Below are 17,043 nucleotides of genomic sequence, written 5' to 3' on the forward strand. Positions count from 1 at the left end.
TTACAAATACATATCCTGGCTCTTCTCTCAGAGATGCAGTGGGTCCATTGTGTGGGACCCAAGCATCTGCATTTTTGACAAGTAACCCAAATGATCCTGTTGCAGATAATTCTTCATCAGACAATTCACAGTATGCAGATAATTCTGTGCAACATACATCTATATACAGCAGTGATATTAAGACACTTAACAACTAATATGATAGGGACTATTGACCAGTCCAAGTGGAGACTTTAACATAGAGATTAAGAATCCTGAAGGCAGAAAAAAAAAAAAAAAAAGAATCCTGAAGGCTCAGTGCTAGTTTTAACCCCTCAGCTTTGGGAGTGTGAGGAGATGTGATGAAGGAAGAAATGTAGGAGAGACTGGGGCCGGAGCAGCTGGATGGCTCAGTTGGTTAAGCATCTACCTTCAGGTCAGGTCATGATCGCAGAAGCCTCAGTTAGGCTCTCTGTTCAGCAATGGGTCTGCTTCTCCCTCTCCCTCTGTCTCTCCCTCCCATTTGTGCGTGCTCTCTCTCTCCCTCTCTCTCTCTCTCAAATAAATAAAATCTTTTTAAAAAGAGAGAGAGACTGAGACAGCAAGGGGCACTCAAGAAGCTCAGGATGGCAGCTATTCATCAGCCAGCGTGAAAGTCTTTCATTGTTTAATAACTGTTTAGTCATTAGCCTTCTCTGTCTGAATCCGAATTCCTGTATGTAGGTGTCTGTGTTTGTAATCCCTATGCTCCTTAGATTCTTGAATCAGATGCCATATTATTTACATTGTCTTCCCTTTCCATTTCCAGCTGTCACACATGTTATTATTTAAAATAAGTAGGGGCACTGAGGTTCAGTCGGTTGAGCATGGGACTCTTGATTTAGGCTCAGGTCATGGTCTTGGGGTCATGGGAGTATGCCCATGTTGGGCTCCATGCTCAGCACAGAGGCTTCTTGGGATTCTCTCTCTCTCCCTCTCACTCTGCCCCTCCCTCCCTCCCTCACTTCTGCTCTGTCTCTGTCCCTCCCCTACTCTTGCACTTGTGCTCTCCTTCTCTCTCTCTCTCTCTCTCAAATAAATAAATAGGGGCGTCTGGGTGGCTCATTTAGTTAAGCATCTACTCAGGTCATGATCTCAGGGTCCTAGGATTGAGCCCCAGTCCGCTCCCTGCTCAGCAGGGAGTCTGTTTATCCCCTCCCCACTACTCATGTGTGCATGTGTGCACTCTCTCTTTCTCTCAAGTAAATAAAACCTCTAAAAATAAAAAAATAAAAATAAACCAATATCAATAACATTAACATGTATTTCACATGGCCCTAATCCTAGGGACATTTTTTTAAATTTAAATTCAATTTGCCAACATATAGTATAACACCCAGTGCTCATCCCATCAAGCGCGCCCCACTCAGTGCCCGTCACCCAGTCACCCCAGCCCCCTGCCCACCTCCCCTTCTGCTACCCCTTGTTCGTTTCCCAAAGTTAGGGGTCTCTCATGGTTTGTCTTCCTCTCCAATTTTTCCCCACTCACTTTACCTCCTTTCATTTATAGTCCCTTTCACTATTTTTTATATTCCACATATGAGTGAAACCATATGATAATTGTGTTTCTCCGATTGATTTATTTCACTCAGCATAATACCCTCCAGTTCCATCCACATCAAAGAAAATGGTGGGTATTTGTAGGGACTTTTTTTTTAAACCACAGTATTCTCCCTGAGGTTCTGTGAAGAACCCTGTTACCATCCTCTGTCTCTTGTATTCAATTATGGTTTCCCAGGTGGAAGCCTGGGTATAGTGGTGTTTGGGGCTTTTCACACACCCCCCCCCAGTCTTCCTGTAGTTCAGAAGCTTCTTCTGCTTGTCAGCCTGCTAGATCCCAGCACACAACCACAACCAGCACTATTTGTATAGTGCTGACTTATGGTTCCAGTTTTCTTGCTTTCTTGTTTGGTTTTGGTTCCTAGTGAGCAACACAACTCAAAATGATGTGTCAGAGCCTGAAATCTGAGCAAGCTGATAGCTTTTCCATGGTAGCAACAAGTGGATAGGACAGAAAGGAGTGAGTGGAATAAGGTAAGGATTTGTACCTCTGTATCTCATCTTTCTTAATGGAGATTTTTAGTATCTCACTATAAAATGATGCTTCCTTTTAAAAAAAGTTGATTATAAGTGAGCAAAACTTAAGTTTAGTACTACTACAAATATAACACACTGGCAGTGAGGGGTAAAATAAAGCACCTGTCACTTTAGAGCTTCAGGAACAAGGAGATATATAGGAATTTCTCTGGATTTGTTTAGAGGCAACTCTAGTTGCCTAGCTAGTCCCTCTAAACTGTGTGTCTTACTTACACAGCTGGACAGTCATGTTTAGTTAGAGATTTTAAGATATAAACCGCTGGAATTGTCTGATTGTCCTTGAACCTTATTCAGCTGATACGATTTCTTTTATCAGTAACTTCAATGGTGTAACGGAGCAGATTGGTATCAACATAGATGTATGACTGTGAACCTCACCGACGTCTCCAACACTGGTTGCAATGCTGTTATTTCTCTTGTCATGATGCTCTCTTGCTCGTTATAAGGACCATACCAACCTCCTTAACTTCCTCTTCTTCTTACCCTACCCCTCATTCTCCTTCCTGATTCTCATTAGAGTATCTCAGTTCTTACTTATAATGAAAACAGGATCCATCAGAGGAGAAGTTTTGACAATTTCTGTTCCCTAACCTTTAAGCCTACATAGGTCTGCGTTCATCTTTTTCTTGCATCCTACACGATAGTGTTCCTCCTTCTACCTAGGACAGATATTCCTGCTTGGACTCCAGAGCTTCCCATTCAACTTTCTCCAACCTGTTTCTCAGTGTTTCTCAAAGTGTGATCCCCATTCCAGCAGCATCAGCATTCCCTGAAAGCTTGTTAGAAATGCAAATTATCAGCAACACCCCCAAATGACTATATCAGAAATTCTAGAAGTGCAGTCCTGCAATCTGTTTTAACAAGTCTTCTAGATGATTTCAATGCCCACCGCTCTACTGGATCCTTCTCCGTTAGCAGTTAAACCTGCTTAGTCTTTTTGTTTAGTTGTATGTTTTTATTTAAATTCTAGTTAGTTATCATATGGTAAAATTGGTTTCAGGTGTACAATTTAGTGATTCACCACTTCTGTATAACACACACTGCTCATCACAAGTGCCTTCCTTAAAACTTATCACCCATTTAGCCTATCCCCCATGCACCTCCCTCCACCAATTCTCAATTTGTTCTCTGTAGTTAAGAGTCTCTTATGGTTTGATTCCCTCTCTCTTTTTTCCCTTCCCCTATGTTCATCTGTTTTGTTTCTTAAATTCCAAACGAGTGAAATCATGTGGTATTTGTCTTTGGCTACCTTATTTTGCTTAGCATAATACATTCTAGCTCCATCTATATCTTTGCAAAAGGCAAGATTTTATTCTTTTTGATGGATTAGTAATATTCCATTATATATATATATACATATATATATTGTGTATATATATGTATATATATATATATATCACATCTTTACTCATTGAACAATCAATGGACATCCATAATTTGTTTATTGTTGATAGTGTTGCTATAAATATTGTGGTGCATGAGCATCTTTGAATCAGTATTTTTGTATCCCTTGGATAAATACCTAGTAGTGCGATTGCTGAATCATAGGGTAGTTCTATTTTTAACTTTTTGAGGAACCTCCATACTGTTGTCCAGAGTGGCTGAACCTGTTTGCATTCCCACCAACAGTGTAAGAGAAACCTGCTCAAGTCTTAAAATAAACCTTAAAAATAATATAACACCTTAATCCCCACTTCTCCTGCTTCTTGAAAACACCCATACCTTTTACCCCACCATAGACAGACTTTTCAAAAGAAATATCTATACTTCTTCATCTGACTTTCATTACTCAGTCCACTATCTCTCCTTGACTTCTTTGACAATGCATGCTTGATCTCCATTTCATTCACTCATTCCCACACATCTGTATCGAACACCTACTATGTGCCAAACTTGCTGGGAATATAATCATGAAAGTGAAAGATAAAAGTCATAGTGCCTGTCATAATGAAATTCACATTCAAGTATAATACCTAAGTTAATATATAACTTTTGGTAAGTGCTATTTATAAACAAAACCAAAACCAGTGTTATCAGCAAGAAATTTAACTTAAATTTGTAAGTCAAGGAAGGCTTTTTTCTAAGTTGTGTTTAAATCTCTAGTCCAAGAAATGAATAATAGTTATTAAGATGGAAAGTGAGAGGATGAAGTATCTACCTAGAAGTGCATGGTAAAGCAGTGTACAACGAGGCAAGTGGAAGGGAAGACTATGGGAATGGTCAGCACTACTAGATGTACAGGTGGTAAAGGGAATATATAGTTTGAATAGAATTAAAAAATAATAATAAAACCAACTACAGGTCAATCTACTTTTGACTCACCATGCACATGCACTGAGAGATCTAAACAATGTCCATGATTAAATACTCTCACCTACCCAAGGCAACTGCTTCCCCACCTTCACCCCCAGCATGCCACTCTCCAAATGTCTGAGGCTTTGAGGAGGGAAAGAGGTTACTGCTATCTAGGAAAGACGATGAGGGAGGGAGAGAAGAGCAAGCTACTCTTGGAAAGGTTGGCAGAGGCCAACTCATTCAGAAGCATGATAATTCAAGGTGTCCTACAGGTAAAGATTTACCTAATTCTAACTATAAATGGAAGCTATAGAGGGATCTTAAGCAGTGATATGATAATGATTTTAAAAATTTTTTAAGGATCACTCTAACTCCTTTATGGCAAATGGCTTGAAGGGGAGCAAAAAGGAAATCCTAAAGACCATTTATAAGGCCCCAGCATAGTTGAATCAAGGATAGTGATGACTTGGGTCAGGTAGCAGAAAGTGGGTTGGAGAATGGGTGTATTGAAGATCCAAACTGGAATTAGACTAAATAAGATGTGGTTCTAAGCAACACAGTTGAGCTGGAGAGAAGCTGAGCTGTCAGGTGTCTGAGTAGCTGATTAAAGCAACAAGACTAAAATGAAAAAGCTAAGCTTTCAATCACTTACTGTGAGATATAAGCAAGAGCCTAAAATGGGAGGAAGCACCAACTCCACTTGTTCAATTTTTCCTTATGGAATGGCACACTGTTCAAAGGTCACAAAGATCAGCACGGGACTATCAAGGGAGGCCTAAATAAAAGCCTCCTCAGTTTTGTGGACTCTGGGGCCAAGGATAAGGGGAGGGGGAAAAGTTAGGAGTAGAAAAGGACTGGGCACTGAGAGTGGATAAAAATGTCTTCAAGGTTCCCCCTCCTCCATCCCCCAACCTCAGTGCAGGTACCTGAAGAGAATGTCATCCCAAGGCCTCAGAAAAAGAGGCTTAGAAATGAAGGAGCCAGAGCTAAGAATGTGAAGAATATGATGTGCCTGAGTCTTTGACTGAAACTCCCTTATGAGACTTCAGTGCACTGGCTGTAAACCAAGTCTGATAATGAGGTCTACCAGGTAAAGCCTTGTGATAGCCTATGGTCAGGCCTGAAAAATCACATGTAGATTTTTAACCAGGAGGTGGACTACTCGGTGGTAAGGACAAACATAAAGGATAAGGGAGAAAATGAGGTGTTAATTAAGACCCCAGGTTTCTGATATGCATAGCTAAGTTAATGGAGATACAGATTTGGAAAAGAAAATCAAGCATTCAGACTGGAACATGTTATATATCAGTCAATCATGTGAGATGTGGACCAGGCAGTTAGACATAAAGATCTCTATATATTTGAGAGTTGTAGTTAAGGGATTTATAGGAATGGGATAGATATGTGTATGTGTAGAATAGAAAGAAAGGGGACTCGGGGCCAAGTCTTAAGATCTCAACATTTAATTTGAACAGAGAAGAATGAACCAGCAAAGGAGACTGAGAACAGGCAGCCAAAGAGGTAGAAGATAGCCGGGCATGTAAAGGCAAGAAAAGAGAGTACATCAGCCAAGACAGGAAGCTCAACTTGCCAAATGCTGCTGATGGGCTAGATGTGACAAGATCTGAAACTTAAGTGTTCGCTAGACTTGGCAACATGGAGGTCATTGATGGCCTTACCAAGATATACTCTAGTTGCTAGATTGAGTGGGTTAAAGGGCAAATGGAAAAAATAGAAGAGAAAGAAACACTTCCCAATTCATTCTGTGAGGACAATATTACCTTGATACTGAAACTAAACAAAGACATTACAAGTAAAGAAAACTACACACCACTATCTCTCATGAATATAGATGCAAAAATCCTCAACAAAATCCTGGGAAACAGAATACAACAACATATAAAAAGAATTGTACACCATAATCCACTGGAACGTTTCTCAAGAATGCAAAAGTGTTTTGAAATCTGAAAGCCAATTAATATAATACCCATCTCAATAGGATAAAGGACCCCATATGATTATCTCAATAAATGCAGAAAAAATATTTGACAGAATTTAACCTCCCTTCATGTGATTAAAAACAACAACAACAACAACACTCAAAAACTAGGAAGAGAAGGGAATTTCCTCAACCTGATGGGAGCATCTATGAAAAAGATGTTCACAACCAACATAAATAATGGTGAAAGACTAGATGCTTCCCCTCTATGATCAGGAATAAGATGAGAATATCCACTCTTACCACCTCTATTCAACATTGTACTGGAGATTCTAATCAGGGAAAGTAGGCAAGAAAATGAAATAAAAGGCATCCAGATTGGAAAGAGGAAGTACAACTCTCTCTGTTTGCACATGACATGATCTCGTACTCATAAAATTCTAAAGAATCCACTAAAAAAACTATTACAACTAAGAAACACATTCACAGCATGCAAGATCAATATACAAAAATAAGTTGTATTTCAGTATAGTTGCAATGAACAATCTAGAAATTAAATTATGAAAACAATTCCATTTATAGTAGCATCTAAAAGAATAAAATACTTCAGAAAATATTTAACAAAAGAAGTGAAAAACTTACATCCTTAAAACTACAAAATATAATTGCAGGAAGTTAAAGAAGACCTAATAAATGTAAAGACATTCCATGTTTGTGGGACCAAAAAGACTTAATATGGCTAAGATGGCACTATTACTGCAATCTCTATCAAAATTCTAGCTGGCTCCTTTACAAAAAGTGACAGGCTTGTACTAAAATTCATATGGAAATTCAAAGGGCCCAAGACAGCCAAAATCGTCATGAAAAAGGATAAAGTTGGAGGATTTACACTTCCCAACTTCAAAACTTATGCAAAGTTACAGTAATCAAGACAATGTGGTCCTGTCAAAATTGAATAGGGGCACCTGTGTGGCTCAGTGAGAAGAGCACGCAACTCTTGATCTCAGGGTTGTGAGTTTGAACCCCACGTTGGGTGAAGATATTACCAAAAAATAAACTTAAAGAAATTGGATAAAATTGTGAATCTTTATTTATGGTTAATTGACTTTGGACAAGGAAGCCAAGACAATTTAATGGGGAAAGAATAGCCTTTGAACAAAGGGTAAGGGAAACCGGATGTCCACATTAAAAAGAATGAAATTGAACTCCTATCTCTCACTTCATAAAAAAATAATTAGCTTAAAATAGATCAAAGACTTAAATGGAAAAGAAGACTATAAAACTTTTAGGGAATGTATATGGCCTTGACTACGGCAATGCAGTCTTAGATGTGACACCAAAATGCAAGCAACAAAAGAAAAAATAGATAAATTGGACTTCATCAAAGTTAAAAACTTTTGTGCTTCACTGGACACTATCATGAAAGTGAAAAGAAAACCCATGGAATGGAAGAAAATATTTGGAACTCATATATCTAATAAGAGACCTTATTTCTAGAATATGTAAAGAATTCTTAGAATTCAATAATAAAAAGACAACTCAATTAAAAATGGATAAAGTGTCTGAACAGACATTTCTCCAAAGAGGATTTACAAGTGGCCAATAAGCACATGAGAAGATGCTCAGTATCATTAGCCATCAGGGAAATTCAAACAAAAAACACAATGAGATGCCACTTTACAACCAGCAGGATGGCTACAACCAAAAAGATAATAACAAAGCCAAAAAATAGAAACAACCTAAATGTCTATGAACTGATAAAAGCATAAATAACATGCAGTATAGCCATGCAGTGGGGTATTATTGGGCATTAAAAAGAAAGGAAGTGCTCGTACATGCTACAACATAGACAACTCTTAGAAATATTATGCTAAGTGAAAGAAGCAAGTCACAAAAGACCACATATTGTAGAATTCCATTCATATGAAATGCTCAGAATAAGCAAACCCATAAAGACGGAAACTAGATTAGTGGTTGCCTTCGACTGAGGGTGGAGATGGGGACTGACGGGGCAATGGAGAATTACTGCTAATGGGTACTGGGTAATGAAAATATTCTAAACCTGATTGTGGTGACAATTGCACAATTCTTTGGATATACTAGAAATCATTGAATTATATACTTTAAATGGGTGAGTTACATGTCATGTTATGTATATCTCAATAATACTGTTATTTTTGAAACAGTAAATGGGAGATGAGGAATTGAAGACAGTATGTGTGTAAAAGTATTTGACTAACGAGGGTAGAGAAAAGGCAATGGCTTGAACAGGGATTCCAAGGGAGGAAGTATTTTTGTTTCTTATTTTTTAAGAATAAGAGAGATGCTAGGTCATCTTTGAATGCATGTAGAAATAATCTAACAGAGATAGGCTGAAGACGCAGGAAAGTAAAAGCAATTGGTTATACTGCTTTTCAGAAGACAAAAGGAAGTAGGATCCAGATCATAAATGGACAGACTGGACTTTCATAGATGTAAGGACAATTTCTTTATAGAAGAGAAGAGGGAGAGGATGGTGCAGGCCCAAAAAGTTTGACTCATTAGGTGACGGGGAGGAGAAACTGGTCCAGAGGCTGTGGACTTTCTCTCTGAGGAGAGGGAAGAAGGAGTAAGAAGTTTGGACAATGGGAATGGTATGAAATGAGCATTGTGGCTGTTGGAGAGCAAGCTTACTAGAGAAAACTAGTAATGTTTCCAGAAAGTATTCAGGATGGTTGATAATCAACTGATCAGAATGACTTTTCTGTGCTCATCTGTTGGGAGCAGGCACAGAGAAGGCAGATGATTGGGTTCCTTTGTTTAAACAGCACTCCATGCTCATTTATGGACTCAGCACTTAACTTACTTAAAGACTTAGCAACATGCAACAAAATGGAAACCATCACTTTTCTTGGGCTTCTAGGACCCATATCTACTAGTTTTTCTCTTTCTTTTGTGGCCACCACTTCTCAGTTTCCTTTGATAGTATATTCTTCTCTACCCAATTATCTATAAATGCTGATAGGTAAGCTTGGGGAATAGCATGAAAGAGATGGAACATGGTACCTGCTTTCCTGATATTTATATTTTATCAGGAAAAACAGAGAATGAACAAGAAAAATTAATACATCATTTAATTTCAGTTGTTATCAGGGCTACCCAAGAAGTGTGTAAGGCATTAAGAATATAAAGCAAGAAGTCCTGACTTGGCTTGATATTCTTTTTACATGAGATTTACCAACACAGCAGTTTGCAGGGAGCAGAGATCCAATAACTGTGATGAGTATATAAGAGGCCAGAGAGAGAGAAAAATAATAACCTTGTAGCTTGGACTTGCTTTAACCATATGAGAATTCATTTTTTTTAAGAATTCAAAATTTTTTTAAAGTGGCAAGGAACAGTTGATGTGGGACAATGGCAAATCTGTATCCCTAGAGAAGAAAAACCAGCCATGTTAAAAGAGGAGGAGGCATGGCTGCATCCCAGCAAAATCCATAATAAAATCAGTGTTGACATGAATAAATCTCAGTGCATTAAAAGAGATATATTTAGGGAGGGGGAAAAATCACCTATTTAAAACATCATGCAAAAGATTTGGGTAATCTTTCATCAAACAGTTGGCAATACAAAGATATATAGGACACAGTTGCTTCCCTTAAGGAGCTCACAATTTATTTGTTGCTACAGGAGCAACAATATAAAGACAACCACAGATGCAAAGAAATAGAACAATATGATTCTAGTCCTTAGAGTAGAATTTTTCAGGAATAATTAAATGCACCTGAGACGCCAGCCTTCAATCTCACATTTTCAGTGGCTTGGGAAGAGAGACTATGTATGAAGAAGCAAGAGAACTAAGAATATTAAATGCATATGCCCCAGGCCAAGATGGGAGCCTGTGCCAAGCAGGCTCCTGGGAAGCAGTCTCTGTGGCAGAGATGAACACATAGCTCTCTTGGGGGTGTGCTCTCAGGATCAAAACACGTGGAGAGGAAGGGGATAAAGTGGCATTGTGCAGGATGGTGATGCAGGCCTGGAGATCCCTAGACTGACTGTATGAGAAGTTCTCATACTGGAATTACCCCTAGTTGAGGTGCAAGGAGGGATCGATAGCCCTGCACTGATTAATCATGATTTGCAGGCTGCCTTTGGGAAGGGAGAGTGATATTGGGCAAAGAGACTTTTCAGTGAAGGCAATCCTTGAAGAACGTTTAACAATGAGATGTGTCTGCTGGCAGCTAGAGAAGGCCTTATTTAAGGCCTTTGATCCTGAAGGGAGATCAGGACAGCACACGACCATGCCCAGGCCCAGAGTGGCACTTTCATCCCATTTGTTACCATAAAACCTTCAAATAAGATCCATAGAGTGGCATGCAGCCCATCTAGAGAAGAGAGACTTCTATCTTACTGCAGAAGTAGAAGTACAAATTCTTCCATTTTAGTTAAAACCAAAAATGACAAATGAACTTAATTGTTAGAAGAATATAGGCACCTGCAGCAAACGTTTGACTGAAAGTTTCCTTTCGATTAACATTAAGAATTGACATTAAGAACTGACACAGGGCAGCCCTGGTGGCTAGCGGTTTAGCACCGCCTGCAGCCCAGGGTGTGATCCTGGAGACCTGGGATCGAGTCCCATGTCAGACTCCCTGCATGGAGCCTCCTTCTCCCTCTGCCTGTGTCTCTGCCTCTCTCTCTCTGTCGCTCATGAATAAATAAATAAAATCTTAGAAAAAAAAAAAAAAAAAGAATTGACACAGCAGCGCCTGGGTGGCTCAGTCAGTTAATCGGCTGCCTTCAGCTCAGGTCATGATCTCGGGATCCTGGGATGTAGCCCTGAATCTGACCCCCTGTTCAGCGGAGAGTCTGCTTCTCCTTCACCCCCATTCAATGCGTGGCTCTCTCCCTCAGATAAATAAATAAAATCTTTTTAAAAACAGAGGAATTGGCGGAGATAATCCAAAACAAAATCTAACAAAAATGGGCTGTGTGATTTGCAACAGAGACAGGATCACCGGCAAGCCTCTCCTCTCAACTGTTTAAAGCACAGAATTCAGGCAGGTTACTGCAAAAAGCTGTATTTACACAGCTCAATCTATGTCCTATTGAAAGAGCAGGACCAACTTTTGGCAAAAATGGGAATGAGAGCAATTGAAGCGTCCTCCAGACCTTTTCTTATCATGATATGGCTGTGGGCTGAAGGATTTATTATCGGATCTTTCCTTATAGCAGGAGATGAGAGGCAGTTACTCTATTCCCAGATCTCTCTTCCTGTCATCCTCCCCCAATTTCCCCTCTTGAGATTTTCTACCTACATCTCTCCCGCTGACATCCTACTACCTTCTAATAGTAAAGGGCTACTCAGACCTGCACTCCTTGGGAAGTGCTTTAATTTTTTCTTCCAAGCCAGTGTTTTCCATGGGTTCGTTTTGTGAACCACCTGTATTAGAATCAGGAATATGTTTATTTATTTTATTTTAAAGATTTTATTTATTTATTCATGAGAGACACACACACACAGAGGCAGAGACACAGGCAGAGGGAGAAGCAGGCTCTATGCAGGGAGCCTGATGTGGGACTCGATCCCAGGTCTCCAGGATCACGCCCTGGGCCGAAGGCAGCGCTAAACCTCTGAGCCACCCGGGCTGCCCCAGGAATATATTTAAAATGCAGGTTCCTGAATCCTACCCTAGACCTACGAATGCAGAATCTCTAGGACTAAGACCAAGGAATCTGCATTTTCTTTACAAGCTGGCTAAATGCTTTTTATGCACACTGGAATTGCAAACACCTCCTGCCCCTTGTCTCATGGCCTCAACTGTCACGCCACATGAACAGAGCTGAGCGGATGTCTGTTGACACTTACTGTTCTGTCCATCTCAAGGATGGCCTAGCATTTTAACTGAAGACAATCTCTAAAGATTCATTCTCCATGGGGAAATTTCAGATACCAGGGCAAGATGATCACTGAAATATTCCTCCTTTCTTTATTTTCCTTTCCTTCAGTTTTACTTGGTGATAGCTTTGTCTTCTGCCCTCCTCCAATCTTGGATCCTTCTATGTATACATAGATCAGTCAGAAAGCTATATAGACAACTTTAGATTTATATTTGGTTTAATAATTTCTAGTTAACTAACTTGGTTCTGGGGAAAGCACATTGTGATCAGACATGAAAACAAACTTTCTACCTTCCCAAGGGAACCATCTAAGTATTATGGGGAAGGAAACATTTTGTTGTCAAATAAGTCTGAAGTATAACCAAATTAAAATTGTGCTGCTTCTTTACTACAGACCTTCTCAGAGCCTTTACTATGCTATTGTACATTTTGCATTTACCAGAGGAGGTTATTTATGCATTATGTCCCAGCTCCTCTTGGAGAGCTCGTGGAAATACACTACTCTGTGGATCCCACTTTGGGAAATACCGTTCTAGATTTTAGCAAGTTGCCTGTCCATCAGCTACACTCATGATGCAGCATGTTTCATGTTTTCTCCATTCCGAAATTCTTTGGCTGAATATGATCTCGGGTAATTACTGTGCTGCTTAGTTCACCTTGGAGTTTGATTTAAAATTTAGCAAAATTACCCAAACTAAGTCTTTCGTTTCTGTTATTTCAATAAACTTCAAATTTCAGTTACACTTTTCATACTTCATAAAATTTACTTTTAAGCATACTATGTAATGTTTTATAAGTACATAGTACTTGTGTAAGTATTTGTACAAAATGTACAAAAAGTACATTTTGATTCTCTTCCTTTGGGTTGAAAGAACCTTATCTTAAACTGAGTATCAGTGTTCCTGTTCTCAGTGTTTATTTAAAAACCTGTGTTCATTATAGACTCATATTTCAATTGTATCCCTTTTATTCCACCTAGCATTTTGGTATTTGTGGGGAAAAGACTTTTTGAAACAACATTTGCATGTGTCTCAAATAAACATTTAAATTCACACAGCTTTCAGTATATAGTTCTAAATGACTACTTTTTAGGGAACTCAGATGTTGTTTTCCCAAATATTTCCTTTCTATTTCATTCTTTTAAGACTGCTTTCTCTTAGTTTCCCAGAAAGGATCACATCTTCTTTATTAATAATTTCTTGAATTTCCTTTATATCTTGAAAGAGTTGAACTAAAAAGTGCCAGTGGGATAACAATGCATATTTCATGATAAAGACCTAATCAAGAATCAATAAGGCATTGAAGTTTTAGAGGTTGAAGTTGGAATCATTCCACTCAAATTCATTTTAGAAATGCAGTGTTGTATAGATAAAATAAGATTATAATTAATGTTTTAATGGACTTTATTTTCAGCGTCCACAGAGGTGGGTTGTGATGCTGTCTGGGAGAAGGATCTCAATTCACACATTTGCTACCAATTCAACCTGCTTTCCTCTCTTTCCTGGAGTGAGGCACATTCTTCATGCCAGATGCAAGGAGGAGCTTTACTCAGTATTGCGGATGAGAACGAAGAAAATTTCATAAGGAGTAAGTAGGTGGATGACGCACATTGATCTTAATGCAATTAAAATGACTTAACAATTATGTTCAGGTATGCAAAAATATATTCTGAAAAAAAAAAAAAGCCCCGGGGCACCTGGGTGGCTCATCCCACGTCGGGCTCCCTGCATGCAGCCTGCTTCTCCCTCTGCCTGTGTCTCTGCCTCTCTTTCTGTCTCTAATGAATAAATAAATAAAATCTTAAGAAAAAAAGTCCCTTAGAAAATGTTTTCTTTTATTAGTATGCCAATTCATGCCCAAAATTGTGACCTGTCTCCTAGGCCATTCCATCTGGCATGCGGGCATCTTCCTTATCTTCTCTCCCTTGGAGAAAGGAAGTTGAGGCCCCAGCAAGGGACCCAGAACAATTTGCAGCTCTAGCAGGTGGATCTGGGAGACTTACAAACTTAAATAAAAATTCCTAAAAAAAAATAAAAAATAAAAATAAAACAAAATAAAATAAAATAAAAAAACAAATTCCTGCTCTGCTGGAGATCGTAGCTATTCAGCTTCCATTAATGAATAAATAAGTTACTTGTTAATTAAACAAAATCTCACCTATCAGTCAATATGCACAAATACAAAGGACTTCTCTTGGATGACAAAGAACTTAAAATTTGGTTGGAAAAGCAAAAGCACACACTTGCTAACTAACAGGACAAGACAATAATATGTCAAAATAGTTGTGCTAATGGGCTAAGTCTTGTGTTTACCCATCACCTAAACTCTCCTCTCACTTCTCCCTGTGGATTAAATGTGTTTGTAGTTGGGTACACACAGCTTTTAAAAAAAATTTTAGAAACATTTGAAAGTATCACAAAGTCACTCTTTTTCTTTTTCTTTTTTTTATTTATCCATTCATGAGAGACAGAGAGAGAGAGTGAGGCAGAGACACAGGCAGAGGGAGAAGCAGGCTCCATGCAGGGAGCCCGACGGGGGACTCGATCCCAGTACTCCAGGATCAGGCCCTGGGCAGAAGGCGGCACTAAACCGCTGAGCCACCCCAGCTGCCCAAGTTAGTCACTAATTAAAAGTTTCTGATGCTTTTTTTCTAATAATATTGCACATGTAGTACATGTTTATTCTAGAATAATTTTTTAAATTTCAAGTATACAGAAAGAAAAATATCCCATAATTCCATAATCCGGAGATAACCATGTTTTTCTGGGGGGAAAACATGTAACGGCTTGCATATAGTTTGTATGGAAAATAGTTTTTGAAGAAATGCATGAATGGCCAGGAGCAGGGGCCACAGAACCACCAGCTTGAGTTTAACTCCTGCCTCTACTTTGCAGCAGAGCTACCTATATGGGTGACCTAACCTGTCTGGGCCTCAAATTCTCTCCTATCAAATGGAAATAATAACAGTGCTACTTGTTGGACGTGTGGATTACATGTCATGATGCAGATGAAGCCTTACAAAAGTGCCTGGCACACATAACAAACACTCATTGTGTGTTAACCATTTAACAACTATGCACACGGTTTGATAATATGCTTACTTCTTCATGTACCAGCATATGATGAACACGTATCCATGTCTGCATTATAATTTTTAATGATGACATAGTATTATAGGTTAAGAATAATATATGTATTTAACCTCCCACAATTAGATAGTGATAGATAGATAAAATTATTTATTTTGTTTCTATTTATTTGCTGCTATTATTAATTATTCCTGCACTTACCTTTGGGCATAGACCCCCAATTATTTCTCTATAAGTCTGTGGAACTAAGTTCACTAAGTGGAAGAGAAAGCACATTTTAAAGCTTTTTAAAATCATTAATACCTTCCAGAATGAATATAACAAATGCTTGAACAGTGCAGGTTTGCCCCTTTCCCCACAGACATGCAAAAGTAGGAAATTATGATCAAACCTGATTTGAGTGAGTCCTACTGCAGGAAAACACCAATTTCCAGTACCATTATTAGCCTGTAATGGTTTTTACAGAAAATTTTGCATACCATGTATGAATTATAATTGTTATCTATCTTGACTGTCAGGATTTCTAATAAGGTTTGGACTTCCTCAACAAACTTGAATAACGATGAAAGAAATAAGATCTGTCAAAGACTTTGATTTAAATACCAAAATTCTACAATTAGACTTCGGGATTGTTTAGGGAAACAGAAGTCTATTCATAAAGGCAGAACCCTGTTCTGACCAAGGTATTTTTTAATGATGAGAATAGTCTAGTTTCTTGCTAATCGCTGGTGAACATTAATTATGATATAAGGAATTATCTAAGCTGTCACAAATGTCAAGAAATATCCAAAAGAATTGAGGTTTGAGTTCATTACTACAGAATTGTGAGCCAATTTAGCTATAAACCTAAATAGGTGTTTTGTGACCTTAAACACAAATTATAAATTACCCAGTGATTTTTATGTGTGTTGTTAAAACAACTGTACAGAGTATTCAAAATAATTCTAAGAATAATTACTATTTAAGTATTTTAATTAGGTTATTTGAAAATATCGCTAGGCACTTGCTCTAATATGAAATGTGAAAATTTCTCTATCTTGTCAATCCATCTTCCCTGCCACCTCCTGTCATCACAATAACTGTAATATGATTTAATCAGATAGTATTAGTGAAGAGAGTAATCAAATTGACATCAGGAAGAGATTTGGTATAAATGCCACAGGAGCTTGCAAGGGTGGGACCTGTGAACGGTTTGCTGTTTTTGTTTAGGGATTTCTGTGGTCTCAAAATTATAAAGCCCCTTTTTTCTTTCCTAAGTGGGGTAGGTTCTTCCAGTTTCCCACTATTGTACTGACATGCTCAATCGCAGGGGATGCCCCAGGCTTGTTATGGGAATACATGATCTTTATAATCTGGGGATCATACAACCAATCATTCAAACTGAGACTCTTTTGAGAGTAAAAGAGGGTGCAATTAGTAAGTATTCTGAGACTACCAGCATAAACTGTCAGTTTTCTTGGCAAACTGGGATAGTCACCCCATCTATAAGCCTTGACTGTCAGGGCTTGGGTATTGGGCAGGGCCCCTGCATCTAGCTCAAAATATATTGGGTTCTGAAGCAGATGAACCATAAGAGGAAAAGGAAAATGCTCCCTTTTGTAGATTAAAAGACTAAATAACAATATTCGAAAGTGTCCCCAAATTAGTCAGTTTCACTATGTTTCTGACACAGTTTTTAAATTTTTATTCATAATAATTTGGGGGGATTTTAAAGGCAGTGCTTTTATT

General features: G+C 38.5%; 1 protein-coding gene across 1 annotated transcript in view; it reads left to right on the forward strand.

Moving 5' to 3' along the window:
• Window positions 1-17,043, forward strand: part of PLA2R1 (phospholipase A2 receptor 1) — a 115,210-nt gene that overhangs the window by 22,059 nt on the left and 76,108 nt on the right. The window contains exon 4 of the mRNA XM_077883522.1: window positions 13,640-13,813. Within this exon, the coding sequence (XP_077739648.1) occupies window positions 13,640-13,813 (174 nt within the window). The remainder of the gene's footprint in view (window positions 1-13,639; window positions 13,814-17,043) is intronic.

This window comes from Canis aureus, chromosome 34, assembly GCF_053574225.1.
Source record: "Canis aureus isolate CA01 chromosome 34, VMU_Caureus_v.1.0, whole genome shotgun sequence".
NCBI classification, from domain to species: domain Eukaryota; kingdom Metazoa; phylum Chordata; class Mammalia; order Carnivora; family Canidae; genus Canis; species Canis aureus.